The sequence below is a fragment of the Gigantopelta aegis genome, chromosome 4 (genome assembly GCF_016097555.1).
Source record: "Gigantopelta aegis isolate Gae_Host chromosome 4, Gae_host_genome, whole genome shotgun sequence".
Lineage (NCBI taxonomy): Eukaryota > Metazoa > Mollusca > Gastropoda > Neomphalida > Peltospiridae > Gigantopelta > Gigantopelta aegis.
The window spans coordinates 57,756,414-57,776,726 of NC_054702.1; the positions used below are offsets into that span (position 1 = coordinate 57,756,414).

The 20,313-nt window shown below is 37.6% G+C and overlaps 1 protein-coding gene across 1 annotated transcript in view; it reads left to right on the forward strand.

Annotated features, from left to right (window-relative positions):
• The first annotated feature begins 9,690 nt into the window (after positions 1–9,690).
• Positions 9,691–20,313, forward strand: part of LOC121369903 — a 53,445-nt gene continuing 42,822 nt past the window's right edge. The window contains exon 1 of the mRNA XM_041494983.1: positions 9,691–9,911. Within this exon, the coding sequence (XP_041350917.1) occupies positions 9,818–9,911 (94 nt within the window). The 5' untranslated portion in view covers positions 9,691–9,817. The remainder of the gene's footprint in view (positions 9,912–20,313) is intronic.

Genomic DNA, 20,313 nt, shown 5'->3' on the forward strand with positions numbered 1-20,313 from the left:
TCTTGAAAAACAACAACATACTAATGTTCAAACCCATAGCACCTATATTGGCCATTCTAGGTGGCAGCACTTACAACTTAAATGGCAATTCTGATTAAGTGTCAGGTGCTTCCACCTAAATATCTCAATGGCTTCTGATAAGATTTCCAGTACTTGTGTTGATACTGACAATAATATTAAATATTTAAAGTTCTTTCAACATCCTAGCCTAGTTCTGTATAGTCAACTTCAATAGAAAAAAAAGCTCCATCCCCTTCCTCCAAGTTAGAAAACAAAAAGAAGGATCACCAACTGGGTTTTTTAACTTGGCCTTATTATGTTATTGTGTTTCAAAAATGACATGTGTTGACTCAGTATGTAATCTAGATTGGACAGTTTTTCTCAGTGTAGTAATCTAATTTAAGACTACAAAGTCAGTCAGGTCCTGATGGGCTTCTGGAGATCGATTAAGACCAAGTACTCTTTTATTACATAATATATTGATATAGTATGGTGACTCGCACATATTTGTTATTTACTATTAATCTAGCTTAGGCACATTAGCTTTAATAGTTGAGAATAACATACGGGTAAGTAAACAGATGATCTTAAAATTGAAAGATTCTGCCCACAGAATGAATGAATGACTGTTTAATGACACTCCAGCACAAAAACATTGGTCAGCTATTGGGAGTCGAACAAAGGCAAGTGTTTAAATGTGATTTTACGCACAGTGGCTTGGAGATTTTCATTTGATGGAAGTTGCTTCAGAAATAAACAACTACCATTAGCTGGCCAAATAAGTACCTTTTTTTAATGATTTTATAATTTAGTTAAATTTTATTAACTACAGTCACTAACTTTTTAAGTATATGAAGGTTTTTTCCACAAATATTTTCAGAATTTAATGACTAAAATAGCTAGTCTAGAACATCTAGTACCTATTAATAACATGGCTATTAGTCACATCTTATTGCAGACGTGTGTATCGATGGTCATTGTGTTTTACAGGTTTTGAAGGTCATTATAGAGGCTCATAGAGGTTCACAGACTATCGCTGACTAAACTATTTTTAATATTTGATATTGTAAACACCCTTTATTGGCTGCCTTCTTGATATGAATATTTGAAGAAATAATTTCATAATTTGTGATAACTTATGATCAACTTTCATTCTGTTAGGGATTAATCTCAAGGAGCCATAGTCCATTAAGGGATAAAATGGAGATTTAAGACAAAAGGTCTGTGCACCCATACATAATAGATATGTCATTTTATAGCATATTACTGTACAAAGTACATGCGATCTCTTGAAATTGTTTTGACTTTCAGAATTACTATTATTTTATTACTAATATGTGTTAATAAAATGAGTGCCATATCTTACATTTGAAACGGCAAGTGATTTTGGGTTTTAAGTTTGTGTCAAACAACCCCCCCCCAAAAAAAAAAAAAAACCCCCCGCAAAAAACAACACCCCCCCCCCCAAAAAAAAAAGACTCAAAGAAAGTAAAGAAAGAAAAGAAAATACAACCCACTATTATTTAACAACAGAAGTCTACACAGAATTGCTTTAAACATCCAGCGGTCTAAAAGGCAGTTTTTAATACAGTTTTAGATGGCTGCTTAACAGGTTTGACAGTACATGTAGTTTTAACTAATTTCTCATATCAGGTGTGTCTTGACTCTTGTCATCCGAATTTGTCACAGGATCAAAACATTTAGTGCTTATGGATAATTTAGAAAAAAAACTGACATCGAGGAACTGCAAAAAACTGTATGGTCTTCCTCACCAATTAACAGGTCACTAATGATTTCCATTAATGTTCTAACACAAATTCTGGAGTGCATGCTAAAAGTTGTACCAGGTGCTTGCCATCACTATGGTGACTCATGACTAACCAACAAACTGCTGTGTTAATAACTTTAATAATCATTTACCTAAAGCAAAGGAAATGTGTACTCTTGCTTTCTTGGCAATATCAGCGATGACCGTACTTGTAGTAAAAGTAAATTTTGGATTAGTTTGATCAAGATCAGAGTTCAGACAATTAAACCAATGGGATATGCATTGGTGATACTGTAGGTTTCGTTCGCAGTGGGTCATTGTCAGTGTACACGAACGGTGTTTTGAAGATATATTTACATAAAATCATAGTGTGGGTACATAGATGTATGCAAATCTTCAACAAATAGTTTACGTGTCCGTAATTTGATACATTGGGTGATTCACAAAAAAAGAGAGAGGAAAATCGTCATCCTCTGGAATACGGACTGAATATGATCATCGACTGGCCCACTATCTTTTACCATAGCGCGTAAGGTTTTTTCCCATAATAAAATGTACTTCTTTATTATTATTTTTTAAGAGTTATATTTAATTACCTCTAAATGTAACTCTGTGACAAAGATTGACCTCAATGGCATTGCCACTGTACCAAGTGCTGCAGACATACTTTTATAATTCACAAAACTCTGAAGTTGTTGCGATGACGGAGGAGAAGACAGAATATCTATTTCCCTTTGTTCTAGAAGATCTAATCCCACGACTTTCCAAGTGACTTTGATACTAATAATTTATATCACGTTTTGTAATCTTGTTGAAATGTCTTCGCTTCTGTGATTGCAGATGCGGAATTGAAATCTTAATCACCGACGAGGCTTTTAGGATCAAGGGAATAGCTTTTGTCATGATTCTTGGCACGATTTTAGCATTGTATGCAAAGAAATTGTGTTCACCTTAACCATGGACAAACCGATCAACGCACCCTTCAGTTTGTCGATACTTCTAACTATATTCATCAACAATACCGTGATGTCGGCACCCTTTGGTTCCAGTTAGCGCTTTGTTAAATCTTTGTGGTCGATTGTGACATCCGACAATGAGTTCTTGAAATCACCATGAGAAGTTACATCTGTTATCATCTGTTAAACATACGTTACAAAGAAAATGTAAGCACCAATAAACAACATAACAATATGATTTTATGCAAATTGTCAAGTCCTGTTTTGCATACCTTTTGGACATTAAACTTCAAAAAGTATAGAATTTTATTTATTTAATTATTTAATTATTATTATTATTATTTTTAATAAATTATTCGATATACAGATTTTGCAACGAATATTTCATGTGTTGTGATTAGTAACTTACTAACTTTTTATTAGGCTGCTGTGTTGAGGCAGTGGGGTATGACACTGTCAGTTCATTCTAACCTTTGCTCTTACTTAAAATCAAAGTGAAGCTTCAAACATATGTAGGAATAGATTTCAGTGGTGAATACATTTACATCACAACTAAAACATTAGTGGGTGGGGTCGTTGCCGGCAACATATGACGTAAAATATCTGGTTATATTTTGTAACATCTCATGTCATTGTACATAGTTAAAATGTTGATGAATAAAAATACTGAAGGATGAATTGGTTCAAATACTGTTCAAAGTATGAAAAACACATGTATTTGTATTCCACGTGTTCCACCAAGAGTAAATGTTTTAAAGACATTCGTTGTGTTGAATTATTTCTGTATGTTTCAGACATTCGTTGTGTTGAATTATTTCTGTATATGTTTCAACAGAAGAAAAAAAGAAGGAAGTTCTTTTTTTAATGGTTGTTAAGTTTTAAAACATATTTATTGGGCCGAATTTACTAAACTTGTATTTCTTAAACGCAGGTGGTTTAATCATTATAAATATGAAGATCCAGATGCGCCATGTTTTGTACCACGTATGACAATAACAAGCTTGGTGAAATTCAACCCATATTGTATTCGTTACACGACAATGGGAATCAAAGAAGAGATCGGTGCCGTTACATACATTCAATTTTTTTTATACTACACCTTATACAGTATAACCTTTTCATATGTATGTCCCATTGTCTTGAATAACACCAGTCAAGGACAGTTGGTTCAAGTTCGGACGGAAAATAGTTCAGTGGGTCCACAAACAATATCGATTCGACGATATGTCATTGGCAGTCGTTCAAGAACCGAGATGCCGGATATAGGCTAGCATTGACAGCAAATAAATAAAAGTAGATAAACTTTGTTTCGTTCAAAATATTCTATAGAATTGGAAAGTTGGTGGTGGATGCGGTTGGAAATGAGGAATATCAGTTACTAGAGTGTCTCGTAATTTTAAAATTCGTTCAGTATATTATTTAGTGTCGCCCAAATTGTCAAAGAATTCATTCACAATCAGTTTGTAGTAATAGTGTTTTTCTGCCCAGGATATCGTCCAAACTATGTTTTTATTCATGTATATTACGGCAGCATGCTTCATGTTACCATGCTGTTTAAGACATTAGCATTGACGGAGTCTTGTTTATAACATAAGCACTGTGGGAGTCTGAAATGTATATACATATCTTTCCTATCAGTATGATTGAACTGGCTCAGCTATAACTGACGGAGACCAGTTGAGTTGATTTCAATCTAATATATCTTTTTAATGGTACGGACCCCCCCCCCCCCCCCCCAACAAAAAATCCTAGCTACGGCCCTGACCTTAGGTATTGGGCAGTGTAAAAATTGTTTTGAAGCAATCGCAGCTTTTTACCAATACATTTCATACGTAGGCGTACGTGGGGGGGGGTGGGGGGGTGGTGGGGGCAGGTGCTCTCCCTGCCCTCCCGTCCCGTGCGCTTATAATTGCACATCACTTGCAACTTCTTGCTTAAAATTAGTACACCTAATCCAGTGTATATCAGGTCGTCCTGTTATGTAGCACACAGACACGCACACACACACAGACACGCACACACACACACGCGCACACACACACATAGACATACACACACACACACACACAGACATGCACACACACATAGACACGCACACACACACAGACACGCACACACATAGACATGCACAGACACAGAAAAGAAGAAAAATGTTTTATTTAACGACGCACTCAACACATTTTATTTACGGTTATATGGCGTCAGACATATGGTTAAGGACCACACAGATTTTGAGAGGAAACCCGCTGTCGCCACTACATGGGCTACTCTTCCGATTAACAGCAAGGGATCTTTTATTTGCGCTTCCCACAGGCAGGATAGCACAAACCATGGCCTTTGCTGAACAAGTTATTGATCACTGGTCGGTGCAAGTGGTTTACACCTACCCATTGAGCCTTGCGGAGCACTCACTCAGAGTTTGTTATCGGTATCTGGATTAAAAATCCCTTGCCTCGACTGGGATCCGAACCCAGTACCTACCAGCCTGTAGACCGATGGCCTACCACGACGCCACCGAGGCCGGTCACACACACACAGACACACACACACACACACACATACAGACAGACACACACACAGACATGCACACACACACAGACATACACATACACACACACAGACACACACACACACATAGACATACACACAGAGACACGCACACAGACAGACACACACACACACACACACACACACACAGACATACACACACACAGACACACACATACATACACACACACAGACACACACACACAACACACACACCGACAAACACACAACACACACACCGACACACACACAGACACACACACAACACACACAGACACACACATACACACACATACATACATACATACATACACATACACAGACACACAACCACACACACACACATATACACACACACCGATACGCAACACACACACCGACACACACACATACACACACACACACAGACACACACACACACACATATACATACACACACAGACACACACACTGACACACACACATATACATACACACACAACACACACAGACACAGACACAGACACACACAACACACAGACACACACAGATACACACACAACACACACAGATGCACACGACACACACACACACACAGACACACACACAGACATACACACACACACACACAGACATACACACATACATACACACACACCACACACACACACACATACATACACATAGACATACACACACACACAACACACACACACACACAGACACACACGGAGACACGTACACAACACAGACACACACACAACAGATACACACACACAACACACACAGACACACACACACAACACACACTCACAGACACACACACACACAAACACGCACACACACAACACGCACACACACAACACGCACACACACACAACACACACAGACACACACATACACACAGAGGGAGAAAGACAGACATACACAGACAGAGACACAGACAGAGACACAGACAGACAGACACCCACACATACACACACGGCTACGTCCTGCAGGAATCAAGAACAGACACACACACACACAGACACACACACACACAGACAGACACACACATACAGAGGGAGAGAGACAGACATACACAGACAGACAGACAGACACACCCACACACACACGGCTACGTCCTGCAGGAATCAAGACCAGTAACGTATCTTGCGTTTGCTGCGATTGTAACATGTTTACGACATACACTCTTTGATGACTAAAATTATACATTAACAATATTTAGAATATTAGTGTATGTATAAACAAGTTTGTTGTTGTCCTAATGTTTGTAGTAGACTAGTAGCCCAAATAGGATTTTACCTTTCAATAATTCCGTACGTACAATGTGTGTGTGTGTGTGTGTGTGTGTGTGTGTGTGTGTGTGTGTATTATGAAGTAAAATTTAAAAAATGACTGTTACAAGCATTAGCGCACGACCGCAAACACATTGGATACACAGACAACTGGTATTCTAAACAAGAAAATATATTTAATATGTAATTTTAGTCGCCAAAAATAGTTTTAACCTGCTTGGTATCAACTTTTCAGTGAACATGGAACATATAATCGAACTGAATTATGATTCAAAAATATCAGAAGTACAAAAATTGATGAGAGTATGGTCTTGCAGAAGAATGACTGTTAAAAACGTTAATAATGCCAAAGTTAACTCACCTATTAATAGCTTTACCGAATCCAAATGAAATTCTGATAAAACATATAAATACATTATTTTTTAAATTTATCTGGCAGAGTAAAACTGAAAAATTGAAACGAAATTTAATAACGCAAGATTATGAAAGGGGTGGTATTAAAATGATAAACATAAATAATTTTATAACAGCAATGAAATGTACATGGATTCGAAGAATGCTTTAAATAACTCAAAGTGGATCACTTTGTTTAAGTCAGTTACAAACATATTGTTAACAGACATGATTAAACAAGGTGATTATTACCTAACGCGCAAAATAGAACATATTCGCAATAGGTTTTGGAGAGAAACACTGTCCAGCTGGATAGATATACAAAAAGTTCAAAACCCACAAAGTGTGGATGATATATTAAGTATTAACAGCAAAATATGTATAGGTAACAAACCATTTATATACAAACATTATATCAATAATGGTATCACATTTATTAATGATTTATTAAACGAACAAGGTGAAGTTTTAACATACGAACAGTTTATAACAAAATATCATATAAATCAAATTTCTTGGAATATGCGTCAATAACAAATGCTGTTAAATCATTTATAAACAAATTAGAAAACATAAACGATGACACTTTCACAAATCTTAAAAATCCTGTTTTCCCGTTTAAGATAAAACATTTATTAAAAGACAAAAGCGTTTGTAAACATATGTATGATATGTTAAATTCACAAACTGTCATTCCAAAAGCACAATTGAAATATGCAAATGAAGGATACATGTATGATACAAAGAAATGGGAAAAGTATTATGTTATTCCTTTTCGATGTGCAAAAGACACAACATTATCATGGTTTCAGTATAGAATAGTACACAGAATTTTAACTACTAATACATTTTTGTATATGATATATTACGTGGATGCTAATGCTTGCGACTTCTGCAAAGCTTCATGTGAAACGTTACAACATCTTTTCTTTGACTGTAACAAGGTTAACCACATTTGGGAATCAATACGAGAATGGATATTGACTGAAACAGGAATTGACATTATTTTTAGTCAAGATATTGTTATGTTTGGTATGATCAATAACGAAAATAGTAACTTTGTAAATTGGTTGATTATCAACATTAAATATTATATCTTCGCGCTAGTATAGATTTACCCCCCCCCCCATGTATGTATTTATTTATTTATTTATTTTATTTGTTTATTTATTTATTTGTTTTGTTTTGTTTGTTTGTTTGCTTATTTATTTATTTATCAATTTATTATTATGTGTTTTAACCATTTATATCTTCTTTCTTCTTCTATATTTCCCAGTCCTTTCCATTATATGCGTCATAGCAATTTGTTTAGTTTTTTTAACCAATCTTTAATTTATACAGAAACATTACAAATGCATTTATGTATCAAATTGTTATATATGACTATATAACATTATTATACAACAAATTAGATATATGTACTTGTATATAAATTATATTACTTTGATATAAGGCCATGAATTCAAGGCTCCCCAACCTTGACATGGTCAGAATGGACTGGGGAAAATAAATATTTAAAAAAAAATAAAAAAATAAAAAAATAGTCGAAAATATTGTACAGTGACAACAAACTCAGATTAGTCATCGCCTTTGGATTATTTTCTATACATTTTTAATTGAACAAAAACAGTGAAAAGGAATTCATAATTGGCGTCTCGTACACATGGTCGTGATGTTACAGTAACTGAAACTGGTCGTTTCACGTCGCCATGCCCACCGCGCCCTTGGGCATGTTCAGTACATTCACCAATAATCTATCGCGCATTACAGTGGATCTCAATAACAAATTAATTAATCTACGATTAATCGTCAAACATGACTTAAAAGTATACAAAGCTAAAATTCACATGCTCTTTTCAATCGATAACTAAAACTAGTGTTTATGAAGATATGATATGACAGATAAGTGCTCTGTTAAGTGGTCGGAACGCACTGTTGACACTAATACGTATAGAGTCGTCTGACTGTCGATCGTGGTGATCTTACTGACGTACAAGTTCCACCAAAGCGGCAAATCAACCACGACTGGACAACACAATACGTTTTAAGTCCCCGTTGGCTGACCAAATCAACCATGGAATAAATAAATGTAAGGTCAGGCTTTGTTGTTCGGATTTGATTACTTATTTATTCACGCATATTCTGTTACAAACGAAAAGCACGTATTCTTCCCAAGCCAGGAATTGTAAAAAGGTCTTCGCCATTTGCCAGCAGTAATTAATTGAACAAAAAATATATATGCAGTGGGACGTACGCGGTTATGAACATTCTGTATTCATATACTCTTTTGGAGTTGAACAAGAATACATTCATTCATGCAATTAGAAAAAAAGTATAGATTATTATTTTTTTAATAATATTTTTTACTATGAAGTGCATCTATGTAGACACAAAGTAAGATAGTCATGCGTTAAAGCGTGGCGCTAAATGTTACACTAAACTCTAATATCAAACGATGTGGAAATACGCTAGTTTCAGATTTCTCAGTCTTCAGGGCGTTAATTGACAGCTTTATATTATATTACTACCAACTTGGAGAGCAGTCTGTAGAAAGCTAATAACTGTTTAATCATAATATATCGATCACCATTACAAACGTTTACGACTGGAGGCGTTGCACGACGTGGATTCATTGTATAATTACAAAGAGCACCCGCAGACGTTACAGCATAACACACGTGAATAGCACTTGAACACTCCGAACCAGTCGGTCTGAGGTATGGGCCAAGGTAAATGGTAGAGGATTATAACTGCGACAAGTCCGGCTCTGTCACGGAACACACCTGGAGAGATCGGTGCGATTGTCGAGCCGGTCTATGAGAGTTTGCGATTGTTTTTTTAAAAATTTATTTTGTGTTAAATCTTACTAATAGGCTATGGAGCAGGAAGCTGTATCTGATACCGATGTTCGGGTACAAGACATGGCGCATCTGGATCTTCAAGGAACGTCTGTGGACTTTGCTGCGACAGGTAAGAATGGTATGCTATCGTAATAACAACGTATAATCTTATCAGCGTCGGTACATGTTGACAGATCTATCGTAAATTCATAAAATACGGTAACTGCGGAATGAGTTCAAATATTTGATATGTTATTGATATCAGTTTATTCAATTCGTTATTATTAAATTTAAAAAACGTGTATTTTCAAAATGTAAAAAAAAAAAAAAATGTGAAAGGCTGTCTCCAGAATAAAATATATTTACGTCTGCTATTCCATTCCATTTGATTTGTATTTTGTTTTTACGCGAGCAATTTACTGGTTAAATCATATTAAGTACTACATGTATTATCAATTTTAAGTCACTCTGATTTACCATTAAACAAAGATAGTATAAACTTGAAGTTATTTACACTTTTTTTTTTAATTTGTATTTATATACACTCGGAATTATATTCATGTAGCAGCGGTATCCGCCAAGGCGAAACATTGTCACCATTTTTCTTTTAATTTTTCATACATGATTTGGAATGTTACCTATGTTTTTTTGTTTTTTGTGTGCAGTAAATCTAGATTACTGTTTAAAAAATCTTATTTTGCTTTTATTTTGATTTAGAACACGCACGCACGCACATACAACTATAAACACATTTTCACAAACGTTTACACGTACCGTATACCCCTCCAGTTGTTGACGTAGTTTGTACCAATGACAATGACAATAATTCAATAAATGATAACGATATTATACAGGCGCGTGTGTAGAAATTTATACAGGGAGAGGTCTAAACTATGGCAGTGAGGGGTTTTGACCCCCTAAACCCTACCCCTGCACACGCGCCTGAATATAACTTAATATTGGGTCAAAAAAAGAAAGAAAAAAAAGGAAAAAAAAAAAAAAGAAGAAAAAAAAGACAGACAAGGTGAACCTCAGTATATACATGCTTTATTACATGCATGCACTATTGGCGTGATATCACAAGCTTAGTTAGGGTCTGCAAAGACATTTAAATGCATGCATGAATGACTTCACAAGTCGTAACTTGTTTTACCAATGAATTTGCAATCAATAATGATTTCAATTTATACCCAGGGGTATATTATTACACAATGTCAGACTTGTCATATATGTATGTATACACGTACAATATGTACTGATTCCTTTGTGAATCGATTTATGCGACCACACAGTTAGATTTGTAATATTAACTCGCAGCATGCGAGTTGATTGGTCAACAGCTTACAAATTACATCTAGTAGTGAAATCTGAACATTTATCACATACTCCTATAATCGTATTAAAGACCTTGTTGACCCGTTGAATGAAAGAACCCTTTTGTTCAACATGTATTAAATGCACCCTTGTTAATACCGTCGCTGTAGTTAGGATTTTCCGTCTACAAAACAGAATTGTCCAGACTGGGATGCTGTAGGATAGCTAGTTTATCAAGGGCGGATCCAGGAAATATTTCCCGGTGGGGGTCGGGTACTAACGGAAAAGGGACCACGAATCAACTCGTAGAAAGAGCATTCCATTTTATTTTTTTTAAAGAAAAGAAGGAAAAAGGGCATCTGGATATTTTTTTTTAGGAAGGACGGGTCCCGTGGTTCCCCTCTCTCTTGGGTCCGCCTCTATTTATGTAAACTGCATGCGTAATATTATTACAACACCAGCACCACCATCCACTAGTTCACCGCCACAATGAAATGTCGAGACAGAATGGTGTTCCGTTATCTGTAATACCAAGGAGTCCAAACAGAAATGTTATAGGACATTAAATTTTATTTCACATAAATTACGCAAATAGTTTTTTTAATATTTTATTATTATTATTATTTTTTATATAAAAACAACAACAAAAGAACACCCAACACAATCAGCAAATACAACCCTACTCTCGTCTAGTTTACTGCCGGGATGACCATGATTTCTCCCTGGTACTAATTTAACCATTATAATCTTAGAACTTTGTTTCCCCATCGAATATTATCGACGTGTAACGATTTATGCAACATAATGTAGGCCCTAGCCAATGATTATGGTAATTGCAGTTATGGAGCTACATATATGTTGCCAAAATGAAATAACAATCATTACAACCATGATTTACGTAATAATATGGAACATGATAACCATTTTATGCCATTTCGTAAATGACAAAGAGTACTTCTCCATAGTGTCGTTAAGTTGTTGTGTATGAAAATAAGAGAGATGATTAAATAGTTTTTGATAGTTTCAATCACTGAAGACTGATATAAAAATAACAAAACATCTATGGCAAGAATGTATGATAGAAAATCGGAGTTTGTGCGTCCGTTCGTTCGTTCGTTCGTGCGTTAACATTTCTTCCAGACAATGACGTATTGACAGGCGCGGCGGAGCGGGGGGGGGGGGGGCACTGGAGGATCTAGCTCTCCAATAATTCTGAATATAAAATATTATTGGTAGTAAATCTTAAAACAGAGATGAATTTTAGTTGTAGAATGCAGGAAATTGCATTTTAGGACATCTAATTTTCAAACTTTTACGGGGGATCATACCCCCGAACTCCCTAGAAACTTTGCGTTGCGCCCTTGATCTCAGTCAGCCTCCTCCCCAATGTCTACTTGCTTCCGCCGTGCCTGATTGAATAGATCTGAAGTTAACAACAGTTACTGTTCTTGTCGACGGAACTATTTTTACAGTCAGTGATTTCTTTCATGTGCGTATACCTCAGCGGTGTAGTGCTTCAACCACTGGACTTACAGTGGGGCGGCTAACATATTTTTTTTTGCACTTTTGTTTAAACTTGGCACATTCATACTTTGACCCATTACGAAAATTTTCAGATGTGGACCAAAATCAGCAGCGCCCCTTGGTGGCCAGGAAGGATCTATAAATGTGTAGCCCCTTTCCATTTTGGACAATTCTTAATATACACTTACATGTATCTGCATTCAAATGCAGTTTTTACCCAGTGAGAATGCTACGTCAATTCTAAATGTAATTTTGAATAGTTGAGGCGTATGCAGGAATAGATTTTTTTTTGGGGGGGGGGGGGGGGGGGGGGGGTGCAGCAATATTTTGGTGGGTAGGATTAGTATTTTCATACCATGAAGCAATCATTTGTAACATGCACACCAAATATAAATCGCGAAACTTGCCACACAGATACCATGACATTACGAACAATAAACAGCCCTCCCCGGTGACCATGGGAGGATATAAAAAATTCACCTCCCAACCCCCAAAAAGGGAAGAATTGTAATAGTTTACATATAGAACCTGTATTCAAATGTCTCTTCTTCAGTGAGCATTAATGCTACATCAAATATAAACGGATTCGGGGGTGGGGGTGGATGTAGGGGGAATTAGTTGTGTGGTAACATTATGGTGGCCATATTATCATGTAAAACCAATATATCAACACCAGTGCCACCTAGCCTCACAATTTGTTGTCTAAACTTACATATTTTGGGGCAAGGTATGCAATTATAGCATTCAAGATATTGATATATTAAGGAAACAGCTACAACATCTATTGTGATTCTTATCAGCTTTTTCTTTGGTAACATTATGTTCTAGATAAAGCAAACTTTCCTAAGAATATAGGGTAGTGTAGTCACGGCATATGCTGACCCGATTACGATGTAATGCATAGTGGCATAAACCATTCAAGATGCTTTGATGATTTCATACACCACTGCACATGCAAGACGTTTTTATGGAACATTTTACTTCTCATAGAACAAATACACAGTTCAGTACATTTCGAACGGGCCTTTTTGCATGTACATCTGGTATCATTTCCTCTCAGACTCTTGCAATTGACAGATTCACTGCAGGCTTTGGATGCCACATGTACAGCACACAAGACTTGCTGTCTTTATCAAACGTCCATCACCACCATCTGTAGTGGGTGTATTGTGCTTACTCTGTTGACTGGTGAACAATATTCCAGATTAGTATGCAACTTATGTTGAGTGCTGCAATAAGGCATCCTGGGTGGGTGGAATGATTTCCAATGCAACATCTCCCTTGCTTCGTCAACATGTCCCAAGTCGCTCGTTTTACAATACAAAATAACTGTGAAGCATTCCAGTAGCTGGAAGCATGGATCTTTTTTGGTGTAAGGGGTGAGCTCCACGTAGATAAAGGTACGGGTCATACCAGGGAAGCATATTCCTGCACCCCAGGCTGTCCTTTTACCTTTTCCAAGAAACGCAGAGGTAGTGTCACACCCTGTGAAGTTTTAGACGAGAGGTATCGACAGGAATTTCTCTTTACCCAGGACTTCAATTATACACATGATGACTGATGTATAAAATGGTAAATACGTGTGTATTTGCTTGTACCAAAGGCAACCCCAAAAACTCACATTTTGACCCAAGGTAATCAAATCATTGAATTTGCCAGTTAGGATGACAAGGATACCTGTATTAAAAGTGTAAACCAGACTGTTGGCACAACCGTTCAGAATAGCATCTTGAACATGAATTAAATGTCTAGTGCATCCTCGTGGTTACATAGTAGCACTGAATGATCGGCTCCTCGAAGAATGACCGTGTCACCAGATGTAATGATTATTTACTTGTCTTCTTGGCAGTCTACGTTAGCAATCTTGGCGGTGAGGTATGCAAAATTTTCCTGCTTGATGGTTGGACGGTGAGGTATGCAAAATGTACCTGCTTGATGGTTGGATCATGTAAAAAATCAGCCTAGTTTCCTAGAATCTTGTTCTTACCAGCACCCAGACATTTGATTAGTATGCCGACCATTCCAAAATAGTTGATGTGGTAGTATGAGTCACATACATCACGAGCAGCATCAAACAATTCAAAAGAAAGCGAGTAAAGGTGTCCCAGAAAGCAAGCACTAGGATATACATAATGTCCTGGCTATATCTCTCGTCCAGTTTCACAGAATGCGACACTACTTCTGCTTTCTTTGAAAAATGTAAAAAGACAGTCTGAGGGAGAGGGGATGGGGCAAGACCAGCGACCTGGAACATGTTGACAGGGCAAGGAAGGTGGTGTACTGCAAGAAGGGGAACATAATGGAAACCGTTCCACCTACCCGGGATGCCCTACTGCCACACTTAAAACAATTTGCCTACCATGCTGGAATCTATACTGTAATACGTAAGGTCTTTTTAACAGTTTCCAACCGTTCTGATCGCTTCTCCTCTTTTGATATGCACTGCCGACAGCCTTCGTTGTACTTGCCACACTGCAATAATATTTTTACGCTTAGGTCCAGTCGAATACCGTACACACATCGTGCTAAATGTAGCGTCCAAAGATGAATTCCTTAAATACAGCCACAATGGACATCGCTATCTTTGTCACTTAACGTAAAAGTGGCTATATATATATATATATATATATATATACGGCCGCCATGTATATAGTATTAGCTAATGAGGGATGGTTATCTACACGGCGGTAATATTTTTGACGATAAACCCAGTCTAAGCCCACCACACTCTATCAAAACTTTACCGTGCGAAGAACAGGTTGCATTTAGTATGAACAGAATATGTTCCAGTGAACAGAATGAACAAAATGCACCCACTCCAGAGTGGTAGAAGGACTTTTGATGAAGACAGCCAGTCCTGGGTTCCTATGTGCAAACTTTCAACTGACTTCCAAAGCCTGTTAAGTATCTGAGTGGATGTGCATGTAAAAAGACCCATTGGAAGTGTACTGAACTGTGTATTTGTTACTATGAGAAGTAAAATGTTCAGTAGAAATGTCATGCATGTGCAACAGAGGTGTATGAAATGAGCAAAGCGTCTTGGATGATATATGCCATCTTAATTGGGTTAAGCTATGCTTTAACTACACCATATTCTCTATCCCAAGAAATTTTCTCGTGAATAAATTTACTGTCTTGTACTTTATCGTCTTAAAGACGGTCTAGAACAGAATGATACCAAAGCAAGAAGTTGGTAAGACTCACAATAGATGTTGAAGCTTTTTCCCTCAATATTTTGTCTCCATATTTCATTTCTTTTATAAAACTCCATCTAGTGGTATGCTTTTAATAATAAAACTGCATTCCTTGACCCCAAGCATGTAAGTTAGACCAAATAATTGTAAGGCTAGGTGGCATGGGTGCTGAGATATTGGCACCATTATGGTTTTACATGGTGACCATCGTGGAAATCCAATATGACCATCATGATGTATTTTTAGAAGAAGTGGTTTCTATTAAAATCTGAAAACTATTTAGCAATGGGCAGCACATGGGAAACGTGGTGCTTTTGTCCGGAATTCAAAGGCTCACTGAACCACAGACACTTAAATACAAATACTAAGAGTACATGTAAAACTAATACAATTATTAATAAAAACTTTCTCCGTGGGAGATGGGGACGGAGGGGGTGGGGGGGGGGGGGGGGGGGGGGGGGTGGGGGTGGGGTGATCCACGCCTACCAGGTATCTATGTGGCAAGTTTACATGAGTTATTTAGGATATTTTAATGGCAGGAAAGCACAAATCCTCCCCGCCAAAATACTGCTCACCACTGACTCCCACCCCATATTATGTGCCTGCGTGCATCTTAGCTATTCAAAATTACATTTAGAATTAATGTAGCATTAACACTTGGTGAGAAATATGCATTTGAATGTAGATACTTGTAAGTTATTAAGAATTCACTATATGGAAAGGGGTAGGGGAATCTGTATATGGTCATAAGGAGGTGCTGATTACTTGGGTCCATATCTGAAAATATTCGTAAATAGTCAAGGTATCTACATGCCAAGTTTCATACTTTTAACCAAAAGTTGCTCCCCAAAAACACCCAAAAAAAAGAAAAAAAAAAAAAAAAAAAAAAAAAACATACGGTAAACTTAAAGAAAATCCTCTTCTTAACCGTGTGTGGAGTTTTAGGTATGCGCAGAATGCATCTCCCCCCCCCCCCCCCCCCCCCCCCCCCCACCCACCGTAGGGCCTCCACGAGTCCAAAATATAGGACTCGAGTACTCTAGGGTCAAACTCGACCAGGACCCAAGTACCCGACACATATATACCAGATGATAATGAGATTAAGAAATAAAGCAAAATAGCATTATGCATCTTAATTCCAGCGCATTTTATTGCATTTAGAAACCGGTAGATAGATACGATCAGTATTTTGACGGACGGACAGCCAGATTAAAATGAGACACAAAGGGCATGATCATATAATTATTGTGTAACTTGTATCGCTAATTAGTTACTGCTGGAATACATGACCAGTGGCGGATCCAGAAAATCCATTAGGGGTGGAATGGGGGTGGGGGGTGGGGGGGGGGCAGTGACATGAGGTGGAATGCCAAGAGAACTTTGGGTGAGGTTTGGAGAGGGATCGTAAAAAAAAAGAAAATTAATATATAATAAAATTATAACTATCGCAAAATTTAGGGGGGGGGGGGGCGGGCCCCTCGGGCCTCCCCTAGATCCGCCTCTAATGACCTACACTGTTTCATTTGTACGGGTACTCGAGTCCTGTGAACAGACTCCAGTCTTGCTAGACTCTGCCCGTGCCCGAGTACTCGTGGAGACCCTACGGCCCACCCCAAACACTCCTAGCTGCGGCCCTGAATTCAATCAACTTTTAGGTGTTTGCTGCCCCACTATTAAGGTTGGTAGGTATAATGGGTTAGCATTCCTATACTCACTGCCACCCAGAGTGAGTTTAACATAAGATATACAGGGGCGTAGGCTAGGGGTGTTCGGGGTGTTCGGGAGGTTCGGACGAACACCCACGCTGAAGCAAGTTGTCCGCTTTCAGAACTAAAACATACAGGTTTATACATATGGAGTTTCTGGTGGTGCAAAAACAAAATAGAAAAAGGGTCCACTTGGTTCATATTCGACCCCCCCCCCCCCCCCCGGTCCAGATCATGCTACGCCCCTGATATAAATATAAAAGAGACAAATAATTAAAAAATAAATATAAAATATGAAATGTAGGTTTACAGAGACAATAATATTCGGTATAATGGCCCTCCATAGAAAAATCCAGTAACCGGCCATGAAATGTTATCTTCACTAGTGGCTGATAACATACCTCACTAATACACATTTTAAAGACATTTTACTAAGATATAATAATAAATGTACACTCACCTGTCTTTGTGATATTCATACTATTGAAAAAAACAGGTAAACGTTGTAACCGCTTCGCCATCTTATATATATATATATATATATATATATAATTAAATGTATGTTAAATAATTAAAATGTTTTCTTCTGTACGTTAAATATGCTCATGGACGTCAAATAGCGATATCGTTCACATATTCCTGAATTTAAGCTAAATTCAGAAGAATGTACAATAGAGCATCTTTGATGTCCATAACCACATTGAAACGTCATCGTATTGTTGACGTAATCGTTAAGTTTCCGACAACGTCCGTAATATACGAAAACTATCGAAGTGCCATTGAAAGTTTTGTTTTTGTTTTGTAAAGTTTCAACAACATAATATGAAATTCAGGGATAAACTGAGGTGCAGACTCTTACACATGGACCTATATATTTAGTTTTACGTATTAATTAAGACATGAATAACTAGACACCGCAATTAGAGGCTATCGGCTATAAAATGCAAACAAAATTTCGGAGTAACGATTTTCGATCTTCTCGTTTAAAAGAAAGAGTCTCTTGCTTTCTTCTTCATTTTTTTCCTTCTTTCTTTTTTTTTTTTTTTTTTTTTTTTTTTTTTTTTTTTTTTTTTAAGGGGGAGTATTATTGCTTAATATGTTTGGTTTAATTATTATTTTATTTATTTATTTATTTATTAATTATTTACATACAATACAATTAAGATGCTGGTTATATCATCAGGGAATTGTCCCCCCCCCCCCCCCCCCCCCCCCCGAGTATGAATACACCCCCCCCCCCCCCCCCCCCCCCCCCCCACCCCCCCCCCCCCCTCCCCCCCACCCCCCCCCCCACACCCCCCCCCCCCCACCCCCCCCCCCACCCCCCCCCCCCGATGTAAATAAATGAAAGGAAGGTTAACCTAATATTAGAAACGTCGAATTACGTAAACAAACCAGCGCGTGTGCAGGAAATTGTGCAGGTGAGAGGTGGTTACAAACAACACTGTATGCACCAGGCCCTTAATACATCATGTTGTGGGTCACTGGTTATAACAGAGTGACAATATTTTATATTACAATGTGCTTCCTGTCAAACATATGGTCATTCTGACACTTTTTAGAGGAAACCCGCTGTCGCCACATAGGCTACTCTTTTAAGACAGGCAGCAAGGGATCATTTATTTGCGCTTCCCACAGGCAGGATAGCACAAACCATGGCTTTTGTTGAACCAGTTATGGATCACTGGTCGGGACAAGTGGTTTACACCTACCCATTGAGTCTTGCGGAGCACTCACCCAGGGTTTGGAGTCGGTATCTGGATTAACAATCCCATGCCTCGACTGGGATCCGAACCCAATACCTACCAGCCTGTAGACCGATGGCCTAACCACGACGCCACCGAGGCCGGTACTCACCTTATGTATTACACATTGATATATTACATAATTATAAAGTACACAAGCTGTATGTGTGCATACGGCTCGCGCCGTTTCTGTTCCCTTTTGTCTATCTTCGGCTTCCTCCCTGTTACTCCACACGTCCGTGTCTGTCTGTCTGTCCCCCCCCCCCCCCCCCCTCTCTCTCTCTCTCTCTATCCCTCTCACACACACGCACATGCATATGTATACACATATTGTTCACATATTGTTTAATAAGTGCTTTATATACGAGTGTATAGCTTTAATTATGTATCGTTTATGTATATACAATAATACCATGTACAACAATGATTCAAGGCCCCAACCTTGACCTTGCTTATGTTTATGGGGACAAAAAAAAAAAGAGAAAAAAAAGGAAAAAAAAGTACACAAGCTGTCCCATAAGGAATTATATGTTTGTACAATAATAACAAAAACAACAACCCAAAACACTATCGAGTGCTTAAAAAGTGTGGGAGTGTTAATCTCACGATCCCTCGCACCGTAAGTCCATTATAATCTAAATCCACCTCCTAGCTAAAACCGTTTTTCTTTGTTTACAGTTAAACACTACATAAATAATAACTTAATTCGCCTTTGTCTCAAATAACACTACGTGCCAAATCCTCCATCAACCCTTTATAATAGTCGCAATATATAATATTGACAAATTTATGAGTATTGAAAACACATTCTTTATAAGTATAGAATATATATATATATATATATATATATATATATAAAATGTGTATATCTTTGGCTAAGATCTTTGATTTCCTGCTCTACCGACAACCTGTCTATACGTGCGAGGATCAACTATTGAAAGTTTAGATTAAACGCCATATCACGTGACGAATGGCTATCAAAAGCTGTAAACCGACCATATTATTGGCCGTCTAATGTTTACATACCGAAGGCAACTACCGCTGGTTAA